A 17318-nucleotide genomic window follows, 5' to 3' on the forward strand; every position below is an offset into this window, starting at 1 on the left:
ATTTAAACACAAAAAACACAACATTCAATCCTAACAATACAACAAATACTTAAATTTGAGGCAAATAGCGTACCATCATTTATTTTTGGCAAATGAACCAACTTATTCAAAACACATACCCGCACACAGCGATAATACAAACCGTTTGCGCAGGTTCAAGCTGCCTGAAGGCCCGTTTACACTGTGCGTATCGCGCTCGCTCAAATCTGCGTAAGTTTGTTTGTTTCATTTTTTCTGTCTGGCTTCGCGCTTGACTGATTTCGGGCGCTCAAGTCTCGTAGAAATGAGCGAGGCATTGTTAGGATTGAATGTTGTGTTTTTTGTGTTTAAATGTTGTAATTAAGTGCATTAAAAATGTACATTCTACTCAGCACAGGGGACTTTATGCTATAAAAACATGAAAGTAAGATAAACATGCCATAAATCTATACAACAACATCCTAAACAATCCTGTATGATTAACGAGATGCAAAATCATGTTTACTGACAAAATATCATTTAATTTAGATTCATACAAAGCTTTTTCGAATCTAAAATAGGTAACAATAAATTTATCTGGTGATTTATGGCCATCGACAGTCACTGTGAGCTAAAAATGACATCGGGTATGTTATTTAGTACACTTAGGTACGCACCGAAAATCGTAGTGTAAACGGAAGGGGTCGCAAGGTAAGGTTAGGTTAGGCGCCGCTAAGCACAGTGTAAACGGGCCTTGATACGCAGAAAAAACGCTCGGTAGGCGATCGCTCGCTCATTTCTACGAGACTTGAGCGCCCGAAATCAGTCAAGCGCGAAGCCAGACAGAAAAAATGAAACAAACAAACTTACGCAGATTTGAGCGAGCGCGATACGCACAGTGTAAACGGGCCTTAACTCTTCAAGTGTCCAATTCGTGAAAATCTTTTGTCAAACTTTCGTCAAGCTTGACTGGTTTTAAGCTTCCTGGATTTGAAACGTTGTGAAATGTTTTCATTGTTTGTGTTTTCAACAAATTTTCACCAATGGTGAAATCGTAAAATCAAAAGAAACACCTGTGTCCTGTGTATTGTTGAGTGTGTAACCAATTGTCTGGAGTTTGTGTGTGTCAGTCGCAAACATAATGGTATTGTGTTATTTCGTGTGACTATCGTACGTTGTTAATGTAGCTTGGCTATTTTGTTGCTCACGATTTTGTCTTTTTCAGAAAACCTTTTATTGCAAGATGTCAAGCAGTTTTACGTCCAAAATTTTGAACTGTGTTGTCAGAAACCCAAAGAATCTCAAACAAGTCGCAAATTCATGCAAAATTTCAGTCAAACCTGTTACTTCTCTCACAAGATGTATCCAAACATCAGGAAGCAACAGAAAAGAGGAAACAGACAATAAAAAGAGGCATGGTACCTGGGTTGCCTTGCTTGGTGGAGGAATAACTGCTTTTATGTTGAATGAATTTCGGAAACAACATGTCGTTTATGCCACGAACATTGACCCTGCCTCCCAGTTTATGGGCTCGGGCAATCAACCACCCTCAAATCGACCATCAAGAAGAGCAATGTTTAACTTTATTGCTGATGTGGTCAACATGTCAAGTCCTGCTGTAGTTCACATAGAGAGAACAGTTCGGTGAGAAAAAGTTAAAACCAGATTTGTGCAGATTTAATAAACAAAAATATTTGTTTATTAAACTAAACTTAATAAACAAAATCTTTGTAGAGTTCCATTTACAAGATCCTCAGTTCCAATTTCAAATGGTTCTGGATTTGTTGTCGATTCGAATGGGACAAAGCTGATTATTACAAATGCTCATGTCGTCGGAAACCAAGCTCAAGTCAAGGTAACTATTGTAAATTGCCATCGTTAAGTTAATCATGTGCAGAAATAAACTTAAAAATGTTTAACCCAGGTCAAACTCCAAGATGGCCGACAGTTTGAAGGCAAAGTAGTTGGGATTGACGAAGCTCGAGATATTGCAGCAGTTCAAATCAACTGTGTAAGAATGTTTAGGTGGAAATGTGTGAAAATCCTCAATGTTAACCTGATTTTTGTCTTACAGCCAAACCTTCCCCATTTGCCTCTGGGATCAGTTCGGGATTTGCGACCAGGAGAATGGGTGGTTGCTATGGGCAGCCCGTTGGCACTTAGCAACACGGTGACAGCAGGAATCATCAGTAACATGTGTCGGGCTGGAAAAGAACTTGGATTGCGGGAAGAAGAAAAAAGAGACATGGAATATATTCAAACCGATGCAACTATCAATGTAGGTTGGCACAAGACTAAAACATTTCTCGACTACAAATGATTTGGTTAAGTTCCCAACACTAAAATGGTTTTGTTTCTACAGGTTGGAAACTCAGGAGGGCCTTTGGTAAACTTGGACGGTCAAGTTATTGGGATTAACACAATGATGGCTTCAGCTGGAATTGGGTTTGCGATTCCAATAGACTATGTGCAAGAGTTCCTTAATGAACTGCGTGGATTGCAACAAGGTAACAGTGATTTTTATACCCGCCCCTTTATATATATGTACCATAAGCAAGCCAAGTTTAGGTCTCTATACTTTTTTTGCAGCAGACTTAACATAAGTCTTTTCTGTTTCCATTGTGCTATGGTTAATTAAAGTTTAAACTCTGCATTTAGGTCGAGTGCCTGCATCTATGAGAAGAAGCCAGCGTTGGATTGGAATAACAATGTTGACTCTAACCCCAGAAATAATAATGCAACTTAAAATACGAAAAAGTGATTTTCCTGATGTGAGTGAAGGTGTACTGGTTCACAAAGTTCAGCACGATTCTCCTGCCTACATGTAAGTCCAAGCAAATATTCAGCAAACACACAATTCTCATGTAATGTTTTTTTTGTGTACAGGGGAGGAATGCAAGATGGTGATGTCATAACACATATCAATGGAAATCGAGTTTTCTCAAGCAAAGACGTTTTTGATGCTTTAAAACGTAGCCAAGTATTAAACATCACTATTAAGCGACAAACGAGAAACATTGTATTGCGTGTGGTTGCAGAAGAAATTGTACATTGATTTGATTTTGCAAACTGACATTTTGCTTTGCTGCATTAAAGATTTTTCTACCACAAGTATGTTTGCGCTGTCTTGGTTTTCTACCAGCTGTGATTTTTTTTGCATTTTTGTTACTGCTACATCTTACCAGCAAAGTTCGGGTTTGGTGCAAAATAAAAGTGTTCTTCACATTGGTATCAGATTTGTTTATGAAGGTAGAAAGTTATGAAATTAAGATTTTTGGTGAAACTCAAACATTGTTTACAATTTTAGGGGACAACTTACCTATGTGGTTTGATCCAAGTCTATTTATCATAAAATTGTGGCCAAGTTGTAGCGAAGAAAAGAACAAATGGTTTGACGACAATATGTGGCATCTTTAGAAAGGTGACAACCCACAATTAAGGATGATTTAAGTTGTACTCATGCTACCAACCATCATTGCTTAAAATCAAATTAATTGAAGTTAAAAACCACCCTGTGATATACACTTCGCACATTTTGGTGTCTTAATGGTAATTGCTATTTCTGAAACAAGCAGAAACTTTGCACAATATTCCTTCACATGATAATTCACAAGAAAAATTACATTTGAAATTAAATTTTCATGGAGAATATAACACACTTGCAATTTTCCCATAATTACGGTATCAGCAGAAAGCACACATGTACACATAAGTTGCCTCATCCAAATTTCCTACAGTCTTTTCACCACTCGGCGCTCTCAGTACAGTCTTGTATGAAATAGAAATAATGCAAATCATTGTAAAGCAGAGAACTGATTATCAAGTCGAATGTTTCTCGTTTGATTTTGTTGTTGATTACTTCTCCACGATGCTGTGGATTTGTTGCCGGTCTTCACCATCTCAAATCCTTTGTGTTCTCTGAAACAGAAAAAGTTCCTGGTGATTTGAAAAGTTCTTAAACCCTGATATTAACAACAGCTATTGTAAAAACATTTGCATTAATTTGTTGACATTTCAAATTGAAGCTGGCTGTATTTTAAGCAACAACATTTCTTCCATAAAAATATAAATGCTATGTACAGGATCTGTCTATCTAATAGTAGGCATGGTAATGTCCACAAGTCAAAAGGTGAAATATATATCTTGGTTTTAACAACTTTGTGTCTACTGATTTTGAGGCAAAAGCAGTTGCTTCTTAATTATAATTCACATAAAAATATGGTCAAAACAAAATGTGTGATAGTTTGGGTTAAATTGGGTGAACAGTCAATACATCAGTGTATTGTCATTTTTTGCCATTGTTGAAGGGTAAAATGTCATGTCAAATGCTTGTGGAGCAATGCATTGATTTTTTACATATTAGCAAAGCAGTGTGGTGTCTGATTTTGCAAAACTTTAGTCCAACATGTTTATTTTTAAATTTTACCATCCAACTTTACCTACAGATAAACAACAAATGACTTCAACATTCCAATGTATACAGGCATTCTTTGTCTTGACAAAGCCTAATTTACAATGACTATTTTTAAATCATATCATAACAGTCTTCAAATACTTAGCTCAAGCATTAACACAAGTTTGGGACAATTGTAGTTTTGACAACATAAACATTTGGAAATTTATAGAAATATTTCTTACACTGTATCTTTGGCTGCCGCCTCCAGTGACGGAAAATCAAGTTCGTTATTAATTTCTGGTGCCTGTTGTTGTTTTCTTCCCCGCTTGAGTGACATCGGAGCAAGGTTGCCAGACATTCTGCAAATATAGACATATGTTTTAAAGAAAAAGTCAAAAATGCATTAATACTGTACTGTGACACTGAGTCGACTTCACTTTGGTTCCCAAGCAGTTGCTTGGCCATTGTGAGCCAGAATACTCTGTGGTTTATGCCCAGTTGTGGCATCAAAAAAATTTGGTGAGGCATGGCTATAATGTTTTTTTTAAGACCTGAAAATAGACAATAGACACTATTTCAGTTAAAACTAGAAGGGTGGCTTAACACATATTGCCCTTGCACATACACTATGATCTGTTTTAAAACATAAATACATTTCCTATGCTTATTTTGTATTGGGTCCCATATTAGCCATCGTCTTTTATAACCTTGGTTGTTTCTGCAAGCAAAAACTCATGGGTCCCCACACATGCAAAGTTGTAGATAATGCATTTCAATAGATAACAATGAGTAAGTTTGGTATTGTGAAGACAAACACAGTGATTGGTACTGTGCATATATAAATATGCTATATGGAGTAAAAACTATTTAAATTAAAAAACTCATTTTAGGGGGCTAGTAGGATAACTAATGGAGGTTCAACACACACAAACTTAGTAGGAAACCACAATGACTCAATCAATAGTACTGCAAAATTTCAGTCCTATCTGCCAACGTTTAAAATTTCAACCACTAGAGGTGTTTTGAGCAACAACCGTTAATGTTTCTGACATAACATAACTATATCTACCATCTGTATAAGTTTCAGCCACATCCATCAAGCATTTGATGGCAAAACGAGTCAGACAAACTTCGGGGAAAACAACATTTTAGGGGGCTAGCGGGGTAAATACTGGGGTTATCAACAAAAACAAAGTGGGATGCACATCTACATAGCTACATCTACCATCTGTGTAAATTTCAGCCGAATCCATCAAACATTTGATAGAAAAACGAGTCGGACAAACTTCGGGGGAAAATACCCATTTTAGGGGGCTAGCGGGGTAAATACTGGGGTTATCAACAAAAACAAAGTGGGATGCACATCTACATAACTACATCTACCATCTGTGTAAATTTCAGCCGAATCCATCAAACATTTGATAGAAAAACGAGTCGGACAAACTTCGGGGGGAAATACCCATTTTAGGGGGCTAGCGGGGTAAATACTGGGGTTATCAACAAAAACAAAGTGGTATGCACATCTACATAACTACATCTACCATCTGTATAAATTTCAGCCAAATCCATCAAACATTTGATAGAAAAGCGAGTCGGACAAACTTCGGGGAAAACATACCCATTTTAGGGGGCTAGCGAGGTAAATACTGGGGCTATCAACAAAAACAAAGTGGGATGCACATCAACATAACTACAACTACCATCTGTGTAAATTTCAGCCAAATCCATCAAACATTTGATAGAAAAACGAGTTGGACAAACTTCGGGGGAAAATACCATTTTAGGGGGCTAGCGGGGTAAATACTGGGGTTATCAACAAAAACAAAATGGGATGCACATCTACATAACTACATTTACCATCTGTGTAAATTTCAGCCAAATCCATCAAACATTTGATGGAAAAGCGAGTCAGACAAACTTCAGGGAAAAAATACCCATTTTAGGGGGCTAGCGGGGTAAATACTGGTGTTACTGTATCAACAAAAACAAAGTGGGGTGCACATCTACATAACTACATCTACCATCTGTGTAAATTTCATCCAAATCCATCAAGGATTTGATGGAAAAATGAGTCGGACAAACTTTGGGGAGAAGAAAAATGAAAGAAAAAAAACAAAAACATTTTCAGTAAAATCAATATGTGTCCCCTTCAGGGAAGGGGACCCATAATTGTTTAGAAATGTTGATTTAGCAAGCTGCAGACTGTGCACACTGTTTTGACCTAGGTTTTATTGGTGCAGCTAGAACCAGCTTTCTCTGTGGTTTATGCCCAGTTGTGGCATCGCACAGAATTGGTGAGGCATGGCAGTTTAGATTGTTACTCTCAACAAACTGGAGTGCTGTTAGATGGCTACACTAGCCAATATGGCCGATCTCTTGTCACCAGCTGCACTGATGAGACCTTATAGCCTGAAACAGTGTGCACTGTCTGCAGCTTATCATTTATTGGCTTTGAAGTCAAAAATACATGTTTTAGTCTTTATTTCATGAGGGTAAGGTTTGGTTGCTTTATGGCAGAGCTTACTAATTCAACTGTGAATAAAATCTGATAAAAGTTTGAAGTAAATTTAGAGAGAAAGAACAGTTATAGGGGATTAAAATGAAGAGACTTAGATACAAAACTAGAAAGGTGGCTCTCTGATATACTTCCATTTTATATATTCTATACGATATTTACCAATTTACTATACACATCATTTGATCTACACATGTGATTGTTTTTGCAAGCAAAAACGAATGGGTCCCCACATGCGCGTTTGTGCGGATTTACGGTAAACAAACATCCTGGTTATTTTAAGATTCTTAAGGAAAAACTTAACCAACTTTAGCAATAACCCAACTTTAAAAGTTTTGTCCGTATTCTTTTTGCATCATTATTGTCATATAATTACAAAAAAAAACAGTAAATAAGAACGGGAAAAAGACTTTTAATTTAGTCTCATGCTTTGACCTTGATATTGTCATTCAAGGTTAGTTTTTAAACACAAGTTTCCAAAACTGAAAATGTGCTTGATAACGTAATAAAACGACTTAGCATGCTGCGCAAAAACAGCTGATTTCTAATTACCGTCCGTCCGGACGTCAATCTGAGCACTCCCGCTGCATTCACCCGCCTTTATCGTAAACAAGCGAATTACTCCCTTGAGAGTTGAGACGTCTATCTGACTGACAGCGTACACATATTATGGGCTGTAAAAGTAACTATTTGGCCGATTAAGGCAAAATTTTAAATACTGAACGATTAACCTACTGCAAACAATTGTTTAACATTTCAGCACATTAGGGCTTGTATTTTTGGCCTAAAACTTATTATTTGGGGGTTTAAGGGGTAAAATGGGTGAATCCAATAAAAAGTTACAAAATTCTTTAGAATACCTTACATTGCACCAACCAACAAAGCATCAAACTCTCAAATTATGTATTTTAGTAAGTACAGCCGTTTTAATTTTTGTTTGTTTTGGGGCCTGTGGGTGAACCGCTGGGTCGTTTGGGGTCAAACTTCAGGAGGATCAAAGTTGGATTAATAACTAACATCTGTCCAAATTTGAATAAATTTAAAGCACTCTTTCTTGACCAAACACATTTAACAAACCAGAGTTAGACAGAAATGAAAAATTAGGGGTTTAAGGGGTGAAAGTGGTTGAATCGAAAAAAAGATACAAAATTCTTTGAAATACCTTATATTGCACCAAACAACAAAGCATACCACTCAGAGATGCTGTACTTCAGTAAGTATAGCCGTTTTTAAAAAAATACGTTTTGGGGGCCTGTGGGTGAACCGCTGGGTTATTCGGGGTCAAACTTCAGGAGGATCAAATTTGGATCAATAACTAACATCTGTCCAAATTTGAAGCACTCTTTCTTGACCAAACGCGTATAACAAACCAGCGTTAGACAGAAAAAAGAAAAAAAAATACGGACAAAAACAATATGTGTCCCCTTCAGGGAAGGGGAACCATAATTATTATTAAAAAAATTCCTAGAACAAAAATGTTGAAGATAACTGGTTTGAGGTGACCAAAATACAAGTATAGAATGGGGGTGCACCATATGCAAACACAGAGATGAGTTTTTGATGCAGATAAAACACTTTAGCTAAAAATTTTAACTTTAAATCCTGTGCCATCAGATGGTATATATCTGAGATAATCCTACTTTACCAGGCAAATGGCAGCCATTGGTGAAATATGGATTTGCGATGTGGCCGTGGTAGAGAAAAGTTTGTGCACCCCTGTCATAGAACTACGAACCATGTTTTACCACATTGTTTGTGTGCTTATCAGTTTTACCTTGCTTGCGGAGGTCGATAAGCTCCAGATTTTTTTGGTGCTTCTGAAACAGCAACTGCAAAAAAGTTGCAAATAACCAGCTTTAGTGGAGAAATAAGATATGGTCAGTAATTTAACAATATTCCTTATTCATCTGACAACTGCTACTTTTATCCCCAATTTATTTCCCGCAACTTTCAACTGTAGTCATACCTTCCTTGACTTCCACAACAGGAGCAGGTCCCGGCGTACTCTCCTGACTTTTAACATTTCTCCACGGCCCCTCTTCTTGTCGCGGGGGCAGCAGCTCACCAGCCTCGTTGTATTCGGGAACTTCCACAGTTGAGTTGCTTTCCTCAGTCTCACTTCACAAACATAAACAAATTCTAACAAAGAATTAGAGAGTTCTACATGCAGTTTCGACATTTTGACCAAAAATACCAGCATGTCGATGAAACCAAATGCAAATTGGTCCCCCAGCCAATAAGAAAACTATTGAAATACTTGGCTTTCTGCATATAGTCTGGCAAAATATCAATAAAAGTGGGTATAACCAAGAAGAGTAATCTGTATGGAATTTTCTTACGATGTGAGAGACAAACATGTTCGAACTTAAGTTCAGGAAAATACTACAACTGACATCAGCCGATACTTATGATATGTTTGCGATCACTGCATTTGAGCAACTACCACTTTCATTTGATTGTGTCATTTGTCATTTTGCATGTTTAAATACAAGAAACTCACGTTATTTGTAGGTTTTGGATTTTCAGATCGCTGTAATCTCGTTGTGATTCGTCTTCAAAGTCATCCCATTCCTCCTGGTCCTAAAGGAAACAACAAGCAGGTTTGCAAACTTTGAATTGATTAAAATTCGTTGGTAACATGAAAACATAGAATAAAGGCATAATGTATCAACATTTTTTTAGCTCTTCCAGCAGTCTTTATTATATAATAAGAAACATAGGTTTAACGGGGAACATAATTTTGACAGTGGTTTTCACAATGCGATCTTTCGTAACCATTTTAGACCAGTGAATACTTTTGTTTTAAAGTTAACCGTTAGTGAAATGAAAATACAAAGTGATGATAACAGTGTGGAATTTAAAAGTCATTTTTTTTAATAAGTTCAGGACACAGAAAACCTTTTGCAGAAGTACATCGACAACATAAATGGACAGCAGGAAAAATACCTTGCAGAAATTTAGTTTTACACGTTTTTACTTACATCTTTTTCTTCAACTTTTTCTTGTGCATCTCCTTCCTTTTTCAGTTCTGTTTCTTTCTTTTTTGGTTTTGGCACTTCACTCAAATCATCAACTGAAATATAAAAAGTGAAACATTGATTCAAAGAAATAAATATTTACCACAAAGGGGTTGTATTTTTACCTTGCTTTGATTAACAATTAAGCTTATTGGAATTGTTGCTTCAAAATTTGTGCAGTTAAACTGTTTGCATATATATATTTCTTTGCATGCAAATACAGAAACTGCCCATCTATTAATGTACATCGTACATAATATATATGTGTTATTACTATAGAAGTTTCAAATCACCTTAATTAGGGTATGGCCAAAACTGAAAATACGGCAGTTTTGCCAAATATATATATTTAGCCGAATCAACCGAGTCATTATGATGTCACACAAAGTCATAATTTATGCTTTTAATGTAAATATAACAAAAGTTTTTCTGCCAGGCAAACAAAAATGGCCGATATTGAATATTCTGTGTCTCAAGTTATTACACAACAAAAAGGTAAACACAGGAATCAACACATCATGAAGACATGGTCCACAAATTTTCTTACGACATACACACATAGCTAAGTATTTAGTGACCTGCAAATTTGCTCAATAATCACAAGGACAAGAGTGTAACAACTAAAGGCTTTCTAAATAGGTCACTATGGGGCTGCAGAATCAAATAAAGCAAGGTAACTATGTATAATAAACTGGTAAAATTTTATCCAATCTAGATCTAGACATTGCTTTCAAATTCCCTCACCTCTAATGGTGTAATGGGTGAGAAACTAAAAAAGCATTTGACACCATGAGTTTTTACTCAGCTGGTGAAGCAATGGCTGACGAAGGAGATACATTTTTTATTGTTTGGCTATTTGTCTAAAAGTTTAAACAGTTTGGAAGCAAAAATGAATGGGTCCCTATACATGTGTTTATGGGAGTTGATGAGACTATACAAATGTTCTGGTTATTTTTAGATCCTTAAGGACATATTAGTAGAAAGCATCAAAGTAAACTTTAAAGATTTTGTTACAAATCATAATAAATCATTAAATTGTCACAAGTAATACCAATAACGATAGAAAATACCTCTAATTATCTACAAATTTTAACTCTAATAACCTTTAAATCGCTGGCAGAGGTCAGTTCTAAAACAATTAAAGCTTTCCTAGAAAACCCCAACAGTATTAAAAACACTGAAAATTAGGGAACCATTTTGCAATAAAGGTATACATAACAAATTGTTCTTCACCTAACTTTGTTTCAAAAACGAATGCCATAGACCTGTAGTAACCTCTCGCATGCGTGTAATTTTAAATACAAATGTAAACCAGCATTAGACAGAAAAAATATGGACAAAAACAAAACGTTAACACTTCAAGGAAGGGGACCTATAATAAAACTTACAAAGCATTAGAGGTTTTGACACAGTTTGTAAGAATGTGATACATTACCTGGTTCTGACTTCTTGCTTTTAGATTTTTTCTTTCCTTTCTTATCTTTCTTTTTGAAAAAATTATCCAAACTTCCATCGTCGTCGGCAACCACTTCCAAATGCTCTTCACTCATTTCTCAATAAATTATGTCACGGATAATTTACCTAATACAATAAGCACCAACCTGAGGTGAAAATAAATACATGAAAATGGAATCTTGACATGAAATAGGAAAATATCTTTTTAGATGCCAAACAAGTAACATGAAGTTACAATAAATGGGTAGTGGAGCATAAATAGGTTTAATTTGGCAAAGCACAGCAAAGTGTTGCAGTTTTTGCCCATCTCTAGATAAATTCTTCTGCAGCGCACAGGTACACTATATTCAGTGCCTTGCTTGGTACAACTTTCCATCTGACAGTAAACAAAAAAAGGACCAGCAGGTGGCTTTAAATTATACCATCTTTGTGTGCTTAAGTTCGGCAACCAGAGTTGGCACAGGTTGTTTATAAAGCACACCAACCAATTTGCTTACATTGCCTGTTTTCAGTTTTTATCATACCATTGTCTTAAAATCCAGTCTTACGTGCACAAAACACTCATCTTTATATTTACTATTAATATCAGCTGGCACAAAGCACTATATATTACTCAAGAAATATGTTAGCATGTGATCCCATTGCCACATGGAAATAACTAGAATAGTGGTTTTCCTATATATTGCCAGTTTATATATATATACTACATCATATTTAACGATATACCATTTACTATATTTATAATGGATATATATTTGGCACCTACATTTTATTGCAGTGGTTCTCAAACTTTTTTGAGCGCAACCCAAATCTGAGCTTTATGAAGATCTTGCGACCCAAGCCTCAAACAACAAAAATGTATTTTTTTTTGTATGAATAGTTATCATTCTTAAACGCTAACTGTTACTTTCCAAGTTCAGTTTCGTATGATTAACCTCCTATCATTCCCCGTGCTAACGTGTTACAATCGCCGTGTGTGTAAAAGAAAATTGGAAGGCTATTGTCTGTATGTTATAATGATTGATTAGTTTTGCTGTATAGCGTTGTCGAGTGAGGCTGTATTTGGCTACGGTGCTATCAAAACTCTCAGAAAACCACTTACTTATGCTGCAATACTCCAAGGTTACTAAAATAAAGCCACATAAAATGCCTATGATACAATAATTCAGTCATGACTGAGAATTGAAAATACTTGAAATTGAATCACCACAGCGCGACCCATTTTGTGACCCTGCGCGACCGATGTTTGGGTCGCGACCCATACTTTGAGAACCACTGTTTTATTGGGTCCCTATCTTTTTCTTTTGGGTTGCTGTTATCCTAACAAGCAATAAATGCAAATCCTGTTGGCTCCTTGAATTGACAAAACCAAAATGTTAAACCTCCAAAATTAGTTGAAATTAATGACAATAATAATTGTTTTTTTTTGTGAAATATTTTATGTAATCCACACAATATCCAAGTATTTGGTTTTGGTTTGTTTGCTCTTTTAGTGATTGTTTTCCTTTAACGGTTTTTGTTGTGCAACAAAGCCTGCCTGATAGCAAGTCCAGTTATGCGCGAGGCCGAGTTATTCGCTTTTCAGTGGGCAGGTTTGCACTTTTCATGCCCAATTGGGCTTTTTTCGACATGAAGTTGCACGCTGTTTTCACGAGGGGGAAAATGGATGAGTCCAACTATTTGAACTTCTAACAAAAGTTTCAACATTTTTTTTCCTTAATAGCTCTACATACCAACAATACGATTGCTTAGCTGGGCTTTTTATGTCCAAAACCTGTTCTGAAACAGTTTTATTAACGCTTTCAGTTTGAGAAGTCATGTTACACAGGTGTAACAAATCATGCTGCGTTGTCGCTCTGCGTTTCGAAACAGGACCTACATTAACGTTTACAGTGCAATATAACTAACATCGTAACATCTTAATTCCAACCAGTGAGAAAATGGTCAAGTGACGACTTCGTTCATGCATAACACAGAGGTATTTTTCCATGCGCCACTATCGTCAACCACTCCCATTGCGTCAGCTGTGCACTGAGCGAGCACAAGTTTGACAAAAGACAGCATGTAAAAACATATTTGGGGCTGTAAGAGTAATTACTGAGCCGATTGCACTGAAATGTTCAACAGCCAACAAGGAGCACCCTATCCACAGCTGTTTAAAATTTCAGCAGGTTAAGTCTTGTATTTCTGACCTCATTAACATGTGAACAAACAAACAAACAAATATTTGGGGGTAAAGGGGTGAAAATGGATATCAAGTTACAAAATACTTAAAAATACGCTGCAATGTACCAATCAAAAAGTATGAAACTCCAGAATCATCTGCTTTAGCAAGTATAGCCGTTTTAAAAAATTCACATTTTGGGGGCTGTGGGTGAACCGAGGGATCAAACGGGGTCAAAATTCACATGGACCATCTTTAGACTCTTTAGACCAATATCTATAATGTGTGTAAAAAAGTTTGAACCATTCTTTCTTGACCAAAATGTGGGAACAAATCCGCATTAGACGGGAAAAAAGAAAAAAAATATAGACAAAGGGAAGGGGACCCATAACAAGTAAAATGGCTTGCCCCAGTTAAAAGTAGTGATGCACCGAACCCGCCCCAAAAAGATTCGGGCCGGAACCGAATATTCAGCCACAAGGCCGAATAATTTCGTCCAACTCAGACTGAACCCAAAATCCCCATTTCTATGGATGTTTTCAACTGAATCTTGTGATGTTGATGCGAGTGAACTTAATTTGACAAACCAAAATCAGTTTCACAATGCGGAAGCTTTGCTAAACTTGTGATATTTCGCAGACAACGTGGTTTGTACTTTATAGATGGAACAATTTATGACATTTTGTATTGGCGAAAATGAAAGTTTAGGCCTTAATTTCATGCAATCAAAAAGTTCGGTTTCGGCCAAATTTTCAAAAAAGTTCGGGCCGTAAGCGAAACATCGGAAAACAGTGTATCCAGTCGAAATGTTTCGGCAACCAAAACTTCTGTGCATCACTAGTTAAAAGGTTTCTGACCCCTGATCTACAATTAGATCTAAATTTAACATGAGCGATAGAATGCTGTGCATAACAGTTTGCAAGTTAGAATTCTAGGTGTTTAGTGATAGACTTGTAAAGAAAGACACAAAGTCTTAAAACTGAAAACTTTGGATTTTTCCAAATTCCAAGTCTGCCCTAACATATAATATATAACATATATATAATATACCGTATGGCAACAGATATTTTTAGACGCACGCTTTAAACAAAACACCAAATTAGTGACAGGTACATTCCTCACCGAGATAATTAAATTTAAGCATAATAAATTCCAACCAAACATGCACAAAATAACTGTTAACATTTTGTAATACAACATCTCCCAAACATTACATGGAGACCTAAAGTAACCAACACATAAAAGTCTACAATCGTTTCTTGTTTATGCCATGCTGCTTTTATTTTCGCACAAAAATAATATTCCCTTTCTCGGTCAAATAGATTTTGCACACAAATCACTTCATACTTAACCATACTATTATGCTTATTATTTAAAAAAAAAGTTTTTTTACGATTTTTGTTTCAGCGAGATTAGGGAACTTTTCTTTCGCACGTGAATTTTTATCAAAATAACCACGTAACGGCGCTAGAGAGCATGTTGGTCGGAAAATGAGTGCGCGTGTCGGAACAGAGAACAATTTATTGCCTATTTCTTGAGATAAAATGAGATTACGTCGCTTGGTGAACATAGCGACACAACTGCACTAAAACAATCACAAAGCCGAAAAAAACTGCGCATCGTTAAAACGTTATTGAGCGCAAAAAGTGAAGGGCACAATTGGTGGATGATGGCTAAACGCGCTGCAGCTACACCGTATTATAAAGCTTTATGTGACGATCACAAAAAAGTGAGGTTGGTGCATTGTTGGTAAACACGACTGGGGGTGGGACGTTGGTAGGACCAGTCGAGGGGGCCTATAAACTAACCACCCGTGTTAGGAAAGAGGACAAGATTTGACAGGAAAATAAAACATTGTCGGATACTTTTGTTCCAAAATAACGTCATTTTAGATAATCGCGGTATAATTGATTGTTATCATTTTGTGCGTTCAAGTCTGGTTTAAAATAGTACGACGATGTTTTTCATGTCGATGTTATTCAGTTTAAACCCCAACAGAAAAGTAATAGAGAAAGTGTTATATGTGACAACTACGTAACTTATAGCTTAGGCTATTTACCGTTTAGGGATTATAAAGTAGGCTGGAGAACCAAAGATCACTTTTCATGTTCGCTAACGAGACTTTATCTATCAAAGCAATTACGCATTTAATTTGCTCATCTTTCATTACAGACTGTGATGCAACCGAACACAAGACATTTGCAACAGCATGTTGTTCAACACATATACCAGAATGTTATTTCGGACATAAATTATTTCTACTCTAAGGATAACGGATGGATACGGTTACTTTAAATTTAGCTCACATCTTTTACAGTGTTTCTCAAACTGTGTGCCGAGCCACATTAGTGTTCCATGAGAGATTTCCATGTGTGCCGCAAAATATTTCCTATTTTAAAGTCCAAACATTTCCTGGTGTTTTGGGGCACGATGACAAAATATGGGCGTGCATAACAACCCCCAAAAATCTCATATTTTTGTTGTTCACCATAAAAAGGAATCTGACTTACCACAAAAAAGTTGCCAATTTACTTTTTTTCACCAACTTTATTTGGGTCGGTCTGCAAAGTGTTCTGCGAAACGAAAATTTGGTTTGTTAAGGCGCCGCATGCTTAAAAAGTTTAAGAACCACTGCTCTATCATATCGGATATATGACATCTACTTGTGTCATCTAACCGGATAATAATAATCTCTTGCAACGACACCTAACTGTGGCACAGATTTCGTTTTACTGTTGACTCATGGAATACATGGGATAGGGTTGAACAATCCGTATCACCGATTAACCGAATAACTTTTTGCTCTCCGATATTTGGTTATTTTTGTCAGTTAACAAGGATAACTAAACAATATTGCTGCGTAAGCTTTTTATCCATTTTTACACTACGTAAAGAATTGTTTTATGATTAAATGTTTAAATACTGTGGGTGAATTATTATTGTGCCCACTTGGTGGCGAAAAGAGCAGTATTTGGCCAGTTCCCATTTCGCAAGGTTGGGAGGTTGGTGGTTTCATATTAGCCACATTATGTTGCATGTGGAAACAGGAAAAGCTTGCAATCATGTGTTTTAAGTCAAGCTAAGTTTGTTTGGTCCCGCGAGAAAATTTCTTTGTCTTGAAATGCCACAAGTTTTATAAAATCGAGTACAACCGCAGAAAAAGTGATTTTTATAAGCATCATAAACAGAACCTTCATGACACATAAACATGTTTTTGACAACTATCCACACAACACAAGGGGGAAGTCCCCATTACACGTTACGACCACAAATGTGTCGTTGAGTTTTCCCTCGCAGCTGAAGAAAACCGTTTTACGATTTTGGACGCCCTGGGCGGTTATACGATGTCTATGTTAATAGTTAAGAGCGGATGAATTTTGCTGTGTAAATACGATTAAGCCCGCAGAACCTCAACCACCAGCGGATGTGGAACAAACAAATCAAACACTTCAGTGCAAAACAAGACCTGTTACAATTGGTTAAAAACAAAGTTTTATAACGAAACAGTTTTAACATAGTTTAACAACGTTTTAAAATGTCATAAACATTTCCAGTATTTGCTAATATTTTCTGTGATATGAAATTACTGCAGTAATGTGTAACTCTAGTAAATTTAATTTGAAACCATTTCATTTCAAATTTGTAAACATTTAAATTTATTTTTCCAATGTTAGCTGGCAGCCCAGCATGGTATTGTCCGTTTTGTCGAACAGGTCGTCGGCAAAAAACGCTCGAGCCTCGAAGTCGTAAAAACGTATCCACATTCGCAAAAAGCTTTTTGTGAATGAAACACTTCGTTCCGCACCGCTGGTC

General features: G+C 36.4%; 2 protein-coding genes across 3 annotated transcripts; one reads left to right on the top strand and one right to left on the bottom strand.

Annotated features, from left to right (window-relative positions):
• The first annotated feature begins 710 nt into the window (after positions 1-710).
• Positions 711-3186, top strand: LOC145208629 (serine protease HTRA1-like). 2 transcript variants are annotated; one of them, XM_080078980.1, is made up of 7 exons: positions 737-1602; positions 1693-1813; positions 1883-1969; positions 2033-2236; positions 2321-2465; positions 2617-2782; positions 2845-3186. In XM_080078980.1, the coding sequence occupies exons 1-7, from the start codon at positions 1202-1204 to the stop codon at positions 3011-3013; spliced, it is 1293 nt and encodes a 430-aa protein (XP_079935106.1). In that variant the 5' UTR covers positions 737-1201; the 3' UTR covers positions 3014-3186. The 2 variants fall into 2 exon arrangements, with proteins under 2 accessions (XP_079935104.1, XP_079935106.1); XM_080078978.1 differs by having other exon boundaries at positions 711-1602; positions 1883-2236.
• On the bottom strand, positions 2800-11505 carry LOC145208630 (protein CDV3 homolog A-like). The gene is made up of 7 exons (XM_080078981.1): positions 11322-11505; positions 9851-9942; positions 9370-9449; positions 8836-8987; positions 8644-8698; positions 4597-4713; positions 2800-3876 (listed from the first exon to the last, which is right to left on the bottom strand). Exons 1-7 carry the CDS (start codon positions 11434-11436, stop codon positions 3753-3755), a joined length of 735 nt encoding a protein of 244 aa, XP_079935107.1. The 5' UTR covers positions 11437-11505; the 3' UTR covers positions 2800-3752.
• Between the last annotated feature and the right edge of the window lie 5813 nt (positions 11506-17318).

The sequence above is a fragment of the Phallusia mammillata genome, unplaced genomic scaffold (genome assembly GCF_965637545.1).
Source record: "Phallusia mammillata unplaced genomic scaffold, kaPhaMamm4.hap1.1 HAP1_SCAFFOLD_315, whole genome shotgun sequence".
Lineage (NCBI taxonomy): Eukaryota > Metazoa > Chordata > Ascidiacea > Phlebobranchia > Ascidiidae > Phallusia > Phallusia mammillata.

Coding starts and splice junctions, on each gene's coding strand:
- LOC145208629 (XM_080078978.1), top strand. CDS start 1,202: ATGTCAAGCAGTTTTACGTCCAAAATTTTGAACTGTGTTGTCAGAAAC. Junction 1,603..1,692: donor CACATAGAGAGAACAGTTCG/GTGAGAAAAAGT, acceptor AAATCTTTGTAG/AGTTCCATTTACAAGATCCT. Junction 2,237..2,320: donor AAACCGATGCAACTATCAAT/GTAGGTTGGCAC, acceptor TTGTTTCTACAG/GTTGGAAACTCAGGAGGGCC.
- LOC145208630 (XM_080078981.1), bottom strand. CDS start 11,436: ATGAGTGAAGAGCATTTGGAAGTGGTTGCCGACGACGATGGAAGTTTG. Junction 8,699..8,835: donor TGTTGTGGAAGTCAAGGAAG/GTATGACTACAG, acceptor ACTTTTTTGCAG/TTGCTGTTTCAGAAGCACCA. Junction 3,877..4,596: donor GCGGCAGCCAAAGATACAGT/GTAAGAAATATT, acceptor TTTCTGTTTCAG/AGAACACAAAGGATTTGAGA.